The following is a 14,128-nucleotide window of genomic DNA, read 5'->3' on the forward strand; positions in this document are numbered from 1 at the left end:
TTCCTAATAACCCCTTGGGGAGATGCCTGCTCGGAATTCTCAAGACATCTCCCATCCCTACGCTGCTTAGCCACCTGAACCACCTGGAGGATCAGAACACAGTCCTATCACCCAGCAAGACTCTCCCTAACCCAACTCCCAGGTCTTAGAGGAACAAGTTTCAACCGCACCCAGCACAGCGGCTCTCTGGCCCAGGCGGAAAAAGACACCTGGCCGGTGACTCTGATAACCTCACTAATTAGGTGGCCAAGGGGATCAGCGACAAACCCAGAAGGTCACACCTCAAACCCCTCCGCCTCCTGCCTCCCTCAAGAGCCCTGCCAGGTGCTTACCCTCTTCTAATCGACAGGGACGATCTCAATCACGGGTCTCTACTCCTGGCGCGGAACGAAACCCCGCGCGCGACATCTTGGGAAATGTAGTCCCCGCCTTCCCGGGGTCCCCGGGTCCACCCATGAGACCCCCTCACCCAGAGGGATTTCTCTGCCTAGGTCCGATGAAACCAGAGCTGCCATCCCCCTGTGGGGGCAGGGCCTCCCCCCACGGAGGGCCCGGGGTGCTCTCCCGGGTCTGTGGGAAGAGAGGAAACTACAGTCCCCAGGCTGCTCTGCGCCGAGCCAGGAGCCGGCAGCCTCGCTTTGCGTGACCGCGGCAGGTTGGTCCTGGAGCAGATGAGCGCAGAATATTTAGGCGAAAACGCGAGGAGGGGGTGGGATCGCGGGGCAGGAGGAGTATCTCCGCCAAGAAAATTATGCATGCGTTAGGGAAGCTCTGAGAGAATGGCTGTGGAAGGTAAGGGACGCTTGGGCATTTTAAGCTCCCTCTTAACGCGCGCACCCCAATACACACATCCCCGCTGAAGCTTGGGGAACCTGGGGAGGAAAGGAAAGAGGGTGGTGGCGAGCGGGCCCTTTCCTCTTAACACCTCTTCTTGGCACTCACCTGAGCCACGGAAGGCCAGTGGGCGCTTTATTCAGTTGTTTTAGAAAGACAAGTAGATTGCGCAGGACTCCAGCGTCGGAGGCAAAGAGTGTCCCTAATGCGAAACGATGTGCTGGAAATGGGGGGAAAGCCCGAGAGATCGCCTTGAGATTTCAGCCCCTAGGTGCCCTTTTTGATGCTCCCCACCTCCTGCCCCATACACCGGAGCCAGTTCCTTGGCCCCAGGGTTGGTAGATGCTAGCTTTGCCCACCCCCGCTCCCCCCGCCCGCACGTGGGAAAGGACCCTCACCAGATGCGTCATGGGGAAGCATGGACTGCTATTGGGTCGAGGGCCCCACGTCGTGTGTACTCAGAAGCGACAGCAGTGGATGTACCCAGAGAGTGGAGGTGTCCCTACACCTGCCTCTGTTCATACAACCCTCCCGAGGCTGGCAGAGTTTACAGAAACAATCAGTCAGGGATGACGGCAATCAACCTCTTCGATTGGGGTGAATCCTCTTCTTTGAAGCCCACCTTCTTTCCTCATATAATTTTGGCCTTTGGCTTTACAGTGCGGGCTCTATGATCCTGCTTCCTTTGAACTTTCCGGTTGAAAGCCCGGGATGGGCGGTTTGTATGGAATCCCAAGTTTTCGTTCAGATTCTCTCACCTTGGAAGACTGGCTTTTTTGCTGAGGGTGCTTTCTGGGTAAAATGTGTGGGCCAGACGGGTTTATGATGTCGCACTATAGCCAAACTGTGCCTGAATGATAAAGTGAAATGAGCATGAGACTAAAGGGGAGCATCCGATCATCTCCAGAATTATGGTTCCTGAGCTTGGCTCAGGTCGTAGAGGAAATGGGTGTTGGAAAGAGGGCATGCTTGCCAGCTGTGGCAGGCTCCTTGCCAAGGGGAAATGAGCCTGCTCCTTGGAGGCCGGAGGCGAGAAGAAACCATGAGGGCTTACTGGCTTCCTTCTCCCCTTCCTACCCCAGGTGAGAGCAACTGAGCTACTCCGACTCTTGTTAGATTACTCTTGTTAATTACTTAGCAACTTGAAGAAGCAACACCCCAGCTCCTGTAATCAACATCCATTAACTTGGAAGACTTGCTTTTGGGCTGTCTGAGGTTTGAAGATTTCCCCAGCTGGGCACTTCTATCTACCTATCTACCTACCTTTAATGTATATATTTGGCTTTTAAATTATTTGTAAAATTATAAGTTTATACACACACACACACACACACATATATATATACACATGATCTTCTGGAGAAGGAAATGACAACCCACTCCATCCAGTGGGGTCACAAAGAGTTGCACAACTTAGCTTCTAAATAACAACAAATCATATTTGTGACTTTGAAAAAATAACCAGCTTTCTTTTCCATGCAAATTAATAGTAGAGTGAGAATCTGTCTTTTTGCATTGTTACAGTTGATGGTAACTGAGACAAGACTTTAGATGAAAAGAAAAAAAAACAAACAAAAAAACACCAAGATAAAGTTCACTGAGCTGAGGCCAAGGGCAAGCTGACCTACTGGCACCCTCTCTGCTCACCCCTCAGATGACATGATATCTTCTCTTCCCCACTCTTCTGTGTCCTCAAGTGAAGGGCACTCCCACTGGTTGCCAGTGTACTTGAAAACAATTTCCTGCTTGCTGGAAGAAGTATAGAATTAGTCATATTTCTTGTCTGATGGGTTATTATACCAGTGAAGCCAGACCTTACAAAAACAAAGGCTTTGAAAGGAAGTATGCCTGGACTGTGGAGAGCTTATTTTATTTTCTAGTGGCTTGTTTGGTTAAAGTGGCTGTCTAATAAACAGGAGATCCTGAGCTGGAATCACAATGAGCTTCAACTTGAAGAATAAAGGGAACGTTTTAAACTTTGGCTGCAAATATTCCTGTCTCTGGTCTTTACAAAGGCGGGCTTCTCGGTTTGAACTTGGCCCTTCCTGGCTACTCTCACTTGGCCTTTCAAGGCGAAGGGTAAACTCCTCTGGGAACTTGTCTTAGCCCTCCTTTCCCTCTGACTTCTGAGTGGTCCGCCCAGTCTGTGGGAAGTGCCTCTAGCATTCTGTTCCCTTAGTACCTGTGCTCCATCCATCCTAACACTTGCCTTAGTTCATGTCTCTCTCTGGACTCTAGTGAAACTGCAACCCCTTAGGAGTGGACACCATGTGTTTTTGACATTTTATACTCCCAGTCTGTAGTATACTACCTGACCCGTGATAGGTATTCAACAAATGCTCATGAAATCCATGGGAAATAAATTTGTGGAGCTTTTGTAACTGACTCGCTAAGGGTGCATGGGACTTTCTTAGGATTTCTGAGAGGTTTGAAGGTAGGGAGGCTTTTAAAGGAAGTGCACTGTCTCTTGGAGAAGGCAATGGCACCCCACTCCAGTACTCTTGCCTGGAAAATCTGATGGATGGAGGAGCCTTGTAGGCTGCAGTCCATGGGGTCTCGAAGAGTTGGACACAACTGAGCGACTTGACTTTCACTTTTCACTTTCATGCATTGGAGAAGGAAATGGCAATCCACTCCAGTGTTCTTGCCTGGAGAATCCCAGGGATGGGGAGCCTGGTTGGCTGCCATCTATGCGGTCGCACAGAGTTGGATATGACTGAAGTGACTTAGCAGCAGCAGTAGTCCCCTCTCTTTAGTCTTCTGATGCTCAAAGGCTCTTCTAGAGCAGTGGTTTTCATCTGAGAGGGATATTTCTGCCTAGGGCATGTTTGAGATAATGCAGGGTCTGGCTTGATATTTTGTGCCCATGGGCCAGCAATGCTAAATGTCCTGCCATGCATGGCCTTTTTATACAAAATTCCCAACCCAAGACCAGGGAACAACCAGTTTCCCCAAGCTCACTGAGAAACACTGAGAATAAGGAATTTCACCAGTGGGAATGGTATAGGAAATATAATACATGTTACTTAACATCTGAGATTTAGTTTCTGCATCTGGAAAAAATAGGCACACTACTGTTTAGGTCCTACTAAAGTTGTGAGTATTAAATAAAAGAAAAGGGCTTATTAAGGGTACTCAGAAGGTGGATTCTCCGTAACTGTTATTTGTACTACCATCCTTCTTTCAAAAAGCAGTACTGTTTGGAACCTGTTTTCTACCCTGAATGTTTACTTATTCATGTCAGTTTTTGTAATTAGTAACAAATTAGAAGGTTTTTTTTCCTTGCAGTGTGTAACCTGTTTTCTTAAGTAAGCTTGAACTTGTAAAAGTGTTAAGAGCAAGTAAGTGGCTCATTCATTTTGCTGAACCTGTAGCTTTGAGTTTACATTAAAAAGAGATGCCGTCTGTGTATTTTATGGCTATCCTGAGTTAGGTTTTCTTTAAATTAATTACAACATCTTAGGTGTAGTCCCTAACCTGGTTATGATCCAAGTCTTATACTTGTGGGCAGCTTAGAGCTGTGCTTTCCAGCCACAGAATGTGTTATGGTCTTCATTCGGATTGAGATTGTATTGGCATCCATTTTCTTCTTAAAAACATGTTGTAAGAAATTACTCCATTAAGCTGGAGAACTAGGACCTCTAGAAAGGACATAGCCTGCAGAAACCAAGAGTAATCCATTCTCCATGGAGACTGTGGAGACAGTTGTATCCATTGAGACACTTTTCTAACACGAGTTGTAGGCAGAGGGAAAAAGTAGATTCATCTGGCATAGTGTTGTATCCACCTCTGTAATCCAAGATTGGTACCTGGCACTTTGGCAGACCTTAGTAACTTTTTCTTGAGTGAGGTATTAGGTTAGCCCCAAAATTCATTCAAGTTTTTCCATACAGTGCTATGGAAAAAAGTGAATGCACTTTTTGGCCAACCCAATATAAATGCTTCAGAGCAAAAGAAAACTTTTCCTACCTTGGTCCCCATTTCCTCTCTCTGCGTCATCCTCAGCTGTATAAGAAAAATGGAATGGAGAAATACTATATATAGTGTTTCTAGTCCAGATCTAATAGAATAATGGTTCCTCTTCCATGGCAGAAAGATGAGTCCCAATATTTACCACCCTTCCAAAAAGATTTCCAATAGAAGGCTGTGTGCTGTAAATGACATTGGGCTAGGGGATCTGCATTTTCCATCTAAAATGAATAAGCTAACTTATCAGATAGCCTCTGATTAGTCATTCAGTGCTCACATTCTATAGTTTTTCTCCTGTGAAAGAGTAACAAAACTGCCCATCACCAAAATATTGTAAGGATAAGTAATCCTAACAGTGGCTGGGGAAAGAGGAGGAAACAAGATAGTTGGAACCTCATGGCAAAGAGAAGCAGTCACGAAAAGTGACTGTACCCTGCTGGCCCAGAACTGAGTCACAATCACAATGCGAAATAAAGACATTGTCTTGATTAGAAGGGTACAGGAGTTATTTTTTTCTAACTTTGGACTGGATGGTAACGTGGATTTGCTAATACTGCACCCCAGCGGTGAGTTTACCCCTTACAGAAGTGCCTGTCTCTGTGACATTGGCAGCCTGGACTGCAGAGAGGAGATGGGCTTCTGCAGCAAGTACCTGGGACCCAGAGAGAGACAGGCCCCAACTACGGATGCCTTGCTCCCTTTCACAGGCTTGCATGTGTCTACTTGTCTTCTCCTCACCAGAGGAGAGCCCGTCGAGAGTGGAGAGAGACCAGCAGTGCTGTCCTCTTGGATTGCCTCCCACAGCACAGGAATCGAGGAGGAAGATGGCTATCTGGGTGCTAGCCCACCTCCAGTTTTTCTAGCTGCGTTTCCATGTGGCGAACATGGTTTTGTGTGCTTCTCTTTGGTGGGGCTTTTTGCCTGACCCATGATTGACTCTCCGTGAGGCTGGGTGAACAAATGAGTCAGTGGATGAGTGGCAGACTGAATGAACGGGTAAGCTTATGGGTGCATCTGCTTTCCGCAGTAGGCCCCATGTTCTCCCCAAGGAGAACCCTTAGCTGTGTTCATCTGCAGAAGTGGACGTTGTAAAGGCAGTGCAACCGTCAACCTGCTTCTGCTGTGACTCTGCGTAGCATCTGGTGTCAGTGTTCAGCTACTTGCTACTCAAGTCTCCTGCATTTCACTTTTCACCAAGGGTCTTTTTTTTTTTTTTTTTTTCCCGTCTTTTCTTAATATTTATTTTGTTCTGTATCCCACAAGATAAGACTTTCCTGCAGCAGCAGCTTAAACAATCGCTCTGTTTTAGGACTTGAGAGTGATGAATGGGAGCCATCATGGAAAGCTCCTGTCGAGTGACTGTGCATGAGGGAGAGGTGGGAGCCCTAGGCTGACTTCCTGCCACTCCCAGCTCTTCTCCTGATCTCTAACTGGTTGGACAGAACTTCAGTCTAATCCTGCCCTTACCTGGCCCCGCCCTTGCTAATTCCTTCCGGGCCACCCTTCTTTCTCTTCTGTCTCGCTATGCACTTAGCACCAGGGCTGGTGCTAAGAAGGTGAAGACATGTGGAATATGTGATAACATGTAGCCAGTGAAGCTGCGTTCCATCCACATGCTGAGTGAGTCACAGTAGATGCCCCGGGGACACATTACAGGAGGGGCAGCCAGGGATCCAAAGCCTGTTCCTGTTCCCTGGGGAGTAAGCATCAGACATTGTGCATTTGGTGAATTAGGAGAAAGAGGAGAAAACTGCAGACTCTCTTTCTCTGGCATTGGGCATTTGCTGTTAATAAGCTGGAGAACATTGCCAGTGTGCAAGGAACTCTACTAAATTTGGGGCGGAGTCCATGAAGAAGAAAGCTTAGCCTTCCCTTGTGTCCACTTGGCTAGAGACAGATTCAGATGAAAGCTGAATGATATAAGTGCTAAATAAAAGTACAAGCAACATAACGTGGGAGGTCTGAGAACAGACGGAGCATTTAGTTCAGAGCTGGGTGGGATGGGATGACCTAACCAAGGGGACCGCCTTTGAGTGAGCTTTGGAACACAATACTCATGAGTGGGGGATGGGGGGAGGACATAGAACAGAGGGCTGTGAGCGGGATGTGTGTTCCCTAATGGCGTCTCCCCACCAAGTTCTAGTGTTGTGGCTGTTTAGCCCTCTATGGGCAGGGTAGTGAACGGGCATGCGCCTGTCGCGTCTGGTACATTCCTTTTCCTATGGGCTGCTGCATTATCCGCTTGGCCAGACCTCTAGCACTCCCTGCAGCCCAGTTGGATCATGCCTGTGGTCCTTTTGTCACAAGAGTGAGCTAGGAAAACTGCTCTCCTGATTCCTCCCCAATTTTATGATGTGGATGTCACAGCACTACCAGCTCAGAGCTGGCTCATGAGAGCACACTTGGCTATATTTAGTCTGATTTTTCTAAAGTGTGGGTGCAAGAAGCTGCTCGTATAGCTTGCCTCCCAAGGGAAGAGCACACAGGGGTGGTGGTTGTTGGGTGACAGGGGGCCGCCTCACTGCCTTCTCTTTGCAGCCTTTTTCCCAGGGCACCTGGTGCTGGGAGGAACCAGCTGGCAAGTTCAGTTCCTTTGTTCCTCAGCTGCTGTTGATGCTCTGGAAGGTGTTTGGTGCTATTCTGTCCAGAAGTCATTTTTATAGCCCAATGGTTTTACAGTGTCTGTGTATTAGCTGCTAATGAAGGAATGCAGATCCTGAGAGTTGGGATAACACCGACAAAATATAATAGGTAAAATAAAAGCCATCCTCACTTTTAAGTGTAGTATTTGATTTTATTCATTATGTGATTCCCTGACCTTTTGAGGTTAACAGCAGGAAGTAAAAGTGATCATAATTGTTGTTGTTCAGTCACTAAGTCGTGTCTGACTCTTTCCGACCCCATGGACTGCACCATACTAGGCTTCCCTGTCCTTCTCTATCTCCTGGAGTTTCCTCATAATATGAGTGTGTTTATTCACTAAAGACTCAACACTTAATCTTTCTCCACCAAAAATTTACTTTCCACTCAACACCCACAGTTTTGTAGGTTGGGCTCTCTTAGTCTGATAATTGCTCAGTTATACAACTGTGCATGCAAATTGACTGCAAAGAGAAATTTCAGAACATGCAAAAGAGGAAGAAAATTCATGGACTCTATGAAAGTAACATTGGAAAACCGACAGAATGAGACAGCTGTGACCCAATTAAGATTTGGCTTAGTTAGGCCAGGTAACCATTAAACAAGAGAAAATTGACCTACAATGCTGATTTGGTAGGAACCAAGGAAAGAATTAGACCAGCTAAGGATTAAGAGAAGTCTCTGGTGAAAAATGATGCCCTGAAATACTTTGGGGAGAAAATGATCTCCTTTATAAATGGGCTGTGAAAAGTCAAACATAAAATGAAAAATGTTTTGTCCTGCAGACATAAATCTTGTTGGAGGAGCTATATAACAAAAATTGATTTTTTTTGTTGTTGTTCTAAGAATTAACAGATACTTAAAATTTTAATATAAGTCTACTAAACTGGAGATAAATATCTCCATTTCTCTCTCCAAGTATCATTCAAACTGTTTCACTCTTAATTTTTGAAACTTGACTCTGTATTTCCTTCCCTCTCTTTCTACATTAGTACTTTAAAAAGTTTAAAGTTCAGATTATTTAGGTATAATTTACATTCAGTAAAATTTACCTTTTGTAATTCTTTGAGTTTTGACAAACATGTACAATTTATTCAGTTTTGTAATCATGAAGAAAATCAAGTTCAATTCCTACACCCTGAAAAGATTTCTTGTTCACTTTAGTTACACTTTGCTCACAGTCTCTGATTAACATACTGTTTTGAGTTGTCTTTATACTTTTGCCTTTTCCAGAAGGTTATATAAAATATCATATACTATGATAAAATGATATCATATACTATGCTGCCATTTGAGTCTGAATTCATTCATTTAGTATAATGCATTTGAAATTCATCATTCAGCGCTGTTAATTGGTGAATAGCAAGCATTCCATTGAATGGATGTACCACAGTTTATTCACCAGTTATATGTTTAGAGTCTTTCCAGTTTGGGGTAATTATGAATAAATGACTGTTAGCAGTTGCATACAGGTTTTTGTGTAAACATTGTTATTTCTCTTATATGAATAGCTCAGAGTAGAAATTGAGTCTGTGTGTGTTTTAACTTTATAAGAAACTGCCAAACTGCTCTCTCGAGTTACTGTCTCGTATGTATTTTTCTCAATTTGGATTTTTTTCTCTATTAATCATCTGCTCATAATGAGGACCTCACAAGAATAAGAGAATTACATTAATGGGGACAATTAGAAGGAAACAGTTTTCCAGAAGTGAGTTCCCTGAGCTATATTATGGAAGAACATGCAAGTAAAGCAATGGCAAATATGTATCTTGCTTTCCAGGTTAGTCCAGACTTCAAGGATGGATTTGGCCTGGAAACATCACTGGTTTTACATCCAAAAGAAAGCTGTTAAATTCCCTTTATAATAAAAAGTAACAGGAATTTGCCATCAAGTTCTGGATATTTATTTGTTGTTTTGTTTTGGTTGTTGTTATTGTGGAAAACCAGATAAGGAATGGAGCCCAGATGAGGGAGGGCTTCCCTTTGGAGGAAAATTTGGGGAAGAACATGCTTGAGAGGCCATAGATAAGTTAAACTAGAGCAGGAAAATTTTACTTCCTATCCCTGGAAGGAATTTGTCTTGCCTGCCAAGGGGAGCTTCCGGTGGAGCCAAGGACTCCATTTTATGAAGCCTAAGAAAAGGTTAATTGATTCAATCTCTAGTGATTTAAATTTTAAGTGTGGCTGTGTGTGATCTGATTGAAAATTGGGTCTTTCTTGAGCTCTCTCTTTATACAGTGGGAGCAGTGCTTGATTCACCTGCAAAGACCAGATTTTGCTCAGCCACAAATTAGATGGAGGGCTTTTCCACAAAATTGCTTCGAAGTGCAAAACATGGTTTTGGAGTTATAATCTGGGTATGGATGCATTAGCATTTTCAGAATTTCCCAGTGGTCTTTGGGGTATTTGAGTTTGGGATAGCCCAGAATTTGTATGATACATGGTTGCCTTAATGTAGAGCTACCCTGTTTGAGGTTGTAAAATGTCAGTTTAGGGTTATTGTCTTTGTTTTTGAGAAGGTGCCTGTGCATTACATAAAGGTGAAAATATAATATTAACCAGGCTTCAATAGATGAATATTGCACTTAATTTTGTTGAGTTGCTTATTTCCCCCATGATGACAGTGGTTTATAGCTGGAGAAAAGAGAGCAACCAGTAGCCAAGAAATGGACATGCACTTCCTGGTCTTGGCTGAGTCATCACCCTTTTTTCCCTTCCGTCTCTGAGGTTAGAACCAGGTATGTGTCAGTACTTTGTGATGCCTCAGTTTTAGCTTTCTGTTTGTTTTCTGCTCTCTGAGATAACTTACCCACAATGTAAAAAAAAAAAAAAAATTAAATCTGCCTGAATAAACTATAGGATTGCCCTTTGGTGTTAAGGCATCTTGGAAATTTAGGCGAGTATAGCATGTACTTCATCTTCTCTGGTAGCTCAGAGGTTAAAGCGTCTGTCTCCAATACGGGAGACCCAGGTTAGATCACAAGATCAGGAAGATCCCCTGGAGAAGGAAATGGTAACCCACTCCAGTATTCTTGCCTGGAGAATCCCATGGACAGAGAAGCCTGGAAGGCTACAGTCCACGGGGTCGCAAAGAGTTGGACACGACTGAGCAACTTCACTTACTTACTTAGCATTTACTTCCTATAGCTTAGAAGTGAAATATTCTTCATTTTACACTCGTAGATATTTATTGAGCATCCAGTGTATGCCAGTCTCTAGCAGAATTTGATTTATTGTCCTGTAATACCATGGATAAGCTTAGGAAAAACAAGTGTTCTGAAGACAGATCTGCTTAGGTAGTGTTTCCTTAGTGATGAGATTCTTCTGGGGCACTTGGTGATAACATCCATGTTCCTCTTCTCCTCCCTTGGATGGTATGTTTTTGAGTCAGAAATGTAACTCAGTTGGTAAAGAATCTGCCTGCAATGCAGAAGACTTGGGTTCGATTCCTGGGTCAGGAGGATCCCCTAGAGAAGGAAATTGCAACCCACCCCAGTATTCTTGCCTGGAGAATCCCATGGACAGAGGAGCCTGGTGGGCTACAGTCCATAGGGTCCCAAAGAGTTGGACACTACTTAGCAACTAAACCACCACCAATACCATGGATAAGCTTAGGAAAAGCAGGTGTTCTGAAGACCGATCTACTTAGGTAGTGTTTCCTTAGTAATGAGATTCCTCTGGGGCACTTGATAACATCCACGTTCCTCCTCTCCTCCCTTGGATGGTATTTTTTTGAGTCAGAAATGGGGCCTTGAATCTAACACATGGCCCGAGTCATTCTTAGTAAGTGTATTTGCAGATGCCGGTATGGGGGCAAGATTCTTAATCTAAAATCTAATCCTTGACCCCCTTAAACCATATGCACAATGTGCATATGGAGATTGTATTTTTCATGGTAAAGGGCACTGGGGCTGTCATTCTGTTCTCCAGGGAATAAAGATGAATGTGATCTTCTTTAGAACAGCCATTTTACTTTTTTAAAATATATTCTGATAAATCTCTAGTGCCAACAACTATGTCTGGCACATAGAAAGCATACAACTATTTGTTTAGTAAACAGAAAGATTAACATCTTTTCATTAGTTACTACTGGTTACTCTAAGCCAGCCTCTTGATGGCCATTCTCCAGACATTGTTGTTCAGTTGCAAAGTCTTGTCTGACTCTGTGACCCACTCATGCAGCACACAGGCTTTCCTATCCTTTGCCATCTCCTGAGTTTGCTCAAACTCATATCTATTGAGTCGGTGATGCCATCCAACCATCTCCTCCTCTGTCACCCTCTTCTCCTCCTGCCTTCAATCTTTCCCAGCATCAGGGTCTTTCCCAATGAGTCAGTTCTTTGCATCAGATGACCAAAGTATTGGAGCTTCAGCATCAGTCCTCCCAGTTAATATTCAGGGTTGATTTCCCTTAGGATTTATTGGTTTGATCTCCTTGCTGTCCAAAAGACTCTCAAGAGTCTTCTCCAGACATTAGTTTTCATAATGCAATGAGATAGTTGATTTCCCAGCCCGTAGTTGAGAGACTTTAGGTCCAGAGAAGATAAGACCACACAGCTAATTGGTGGTGGGACTGGGCTTTGTTGCCAACTTTGCCATGTTCCAGTGAGAGTGAAAGTCACTCAGTTGTGTCTGACTCTTTGCGACCCCATGGATTATGTAGTCCATGGAATTCTCCAGGCCAGAATACTAGAGGGGGTAGCTGTAGGAATTGAACCCGGGTTTCCTGCATTGCAGGCAGATTCTTTACCAACTGAGCTACCAGGGAAGCTTTTTCACAGTCCTGTGTTGCTTTCTGGTTTTGTTTCAGTTTGGTAGCTTGGCTGTACTTTACTAGCTGTTTGTTGGAAATGTTGATAATTTAAGGGGAAGAATAAAACAGTGTAATAAACAAAACATTGCTTATTTGGGCTCTACAGTAGGGAAAACTCTTCCAGGTTTTTAGATCAAACCTCTATGAGATATTTGTCTTGATCTCAGCTCTCTGCACTTTAGTTTCCTTCTGTGTAAGAGCCTGAGGTCTTCGGGTTTTTGTTGCTGCTGTTTATCCCTGTGGGTTTCCAGATTCACTTATGTACCCAGCACAAATGAGTGCGCATTCCTATTTGGATAATAAACATTCATTGTGCACTTGTGATAAACTCAGCTCTGTGAATAGCACTCACTGGGTGATATAAAAGAATGTAAGGCCACGAACCTTTCCTTCATGGGGCTTATGGTTGCTTCAGATTCAAGGCTTGGTTTGTGAATGTATCTTAATAAAAAGAAGAAGATATGGACTTGGGCAGAGTGGGCAGTGTAGGGGGCTCTGTTTTCAGCAGAGGGAGCCGCCATGCCCACGGCAATGGTCCTCTCACTGCCCTTGACTCCCCAGAAGATGTTCTTAAAGGGTGTTTGTTTGTTTGTTTGTTTTGTTGTTCATCTGTTTTTTTTTTAAAAACTTCTATGGAAAGTTTGATCACAGCCTGGAGAAACTGAAAAACCAAGGAAGCTAAAGTAATAAGATAAGGGGAAAGAAAGGAACAGAGGAACAGATGTGAGAAACATTTCAGAGTGGGGGGGGGCGGGGAAGACTAGGATTTGAGATTGTGTAGTTACAGGGTGTGGCAGCCACGTAAGTGCTCCCAACTCTTCAGGGCCACTCTACTGCCAGTAAAATCAAGCCCAAACTCCTTAGCAGTCAGCGACCTTTCCAGACTGTCACTGCCCTCCTGCTTCAGGCTGATCTCCACTCCTTTCCCTTAGGAACCTTCCCTGATAGTTGAGGGCCCCAGGGATCAGCTGTGGGCTGACTCCCTACCATACTGTTTATGCTGGTCTCCCCACCTAGAAGGTCTTTCTTCCACATATTCACTTTGCACATCCTTCTATGTGCATGTCTAAGGCAAGAGAGTAGGTGAGTAAGTCAGGGAGATTTCATGTGTGATGCGCAGGATCACCAGTACCAGCAGTTTAAGGGATAGGATGAGGAAGAGGAGGCTGAAGGAGATGGGAAGAAAAGTCAGTGGAAGGAGGGGTCCCATTTCAGAGTGGAGAGTCTCAGCATCACGTGATGAACTAAAACAGCCAACAAGACATGTGCTGGGAAGTACCCAGTGGTTTGGTAAAGATTTAAGGCATTCTGATGAAATGGGGAGGCAAGTCCACTAATACTTTGGGGGTGTTGAGGAAGCTACTCTTGATGCAAATGTATCCTCAAGAAATGGAAAGAAGTGTGAAAGTGCAAAGGAAAGGGAGTTGTGGAAAGGGAGTAATTATGGAAAGGGAGAGATCAAGGTCAAGGGAGTTGTAAATATTGTGAAAAGTTGGAAGAAGGAAAACAAGGGGGTCTCATGTAGGTAGGAAGCAGTTCAAAGCCCTTCTAGTTTGTGTGTGAATTGACCCAGTGGAGAGGGAGGTTTTGAAGATACAAAAGATAAAAGGGGTAACCTTTAGAGCAAGGGCCATCAGCACCAGCAAGAGTTTAGCTATATTATGTCTTGGAGAAGGTGTTCCTTCTGGAAAGGGTGGTTGGTACAGGTAAGGAATGTTATAACTATAAAATAAAACACATGACTGTTAAAGATATTACTACCTGTACTGTGATAGGCACTGTTCTAAACTTATCACATGTTAATTCATTAACCTTCACATGAATCTTGTGAGGTAGGTACCATCATCATCCCTATTTACAAATAACAAAAGA

General features: G+C 44.2%; 1 protein-coding gene across 2 annotated transcripts in view; it reads left to right on the plus strand.

The window, feature by feature from the left end:
• Window positions 1-632: 632 nt before the first annotated feature.
• Window positions 633-14,128, plus strand: part of SAMD12 (sterile alpha motif domain containing 12) — a 448,274-nt gene continuing 434,778 nt past the window's right edge. For both annotated transcript variants that reach the window (XM_010863421.1, XM_010863423.1), the window contains exon 1: window positions 633-792. In XM_010863421.1, the coding sequence (XP_010861723.1) occupies window positions 780-792 (13 nt within the window). In that variant the 5' untranslated portion in view covers window positions 633-779. The remainder of the gene's footprint in view (window positions 793-14,128) is intronic.

This window comes from Bison bison, unplaced genomic scaffold, assembly GCF_000754665.1.
Source record: "Bison bison bison isolate TAMUID 2011002044 unplaced genomic scaffold, Bison_UMD1.0 scf7180017864491, whole genome shotgun sequence".
In the NCBI taxonomy this organism is placed as follows: Eukaryota; Metazoa; Chordata; class Mammalia; order Artiodactyla; family Bovidae; genus Bison; species Bison bison.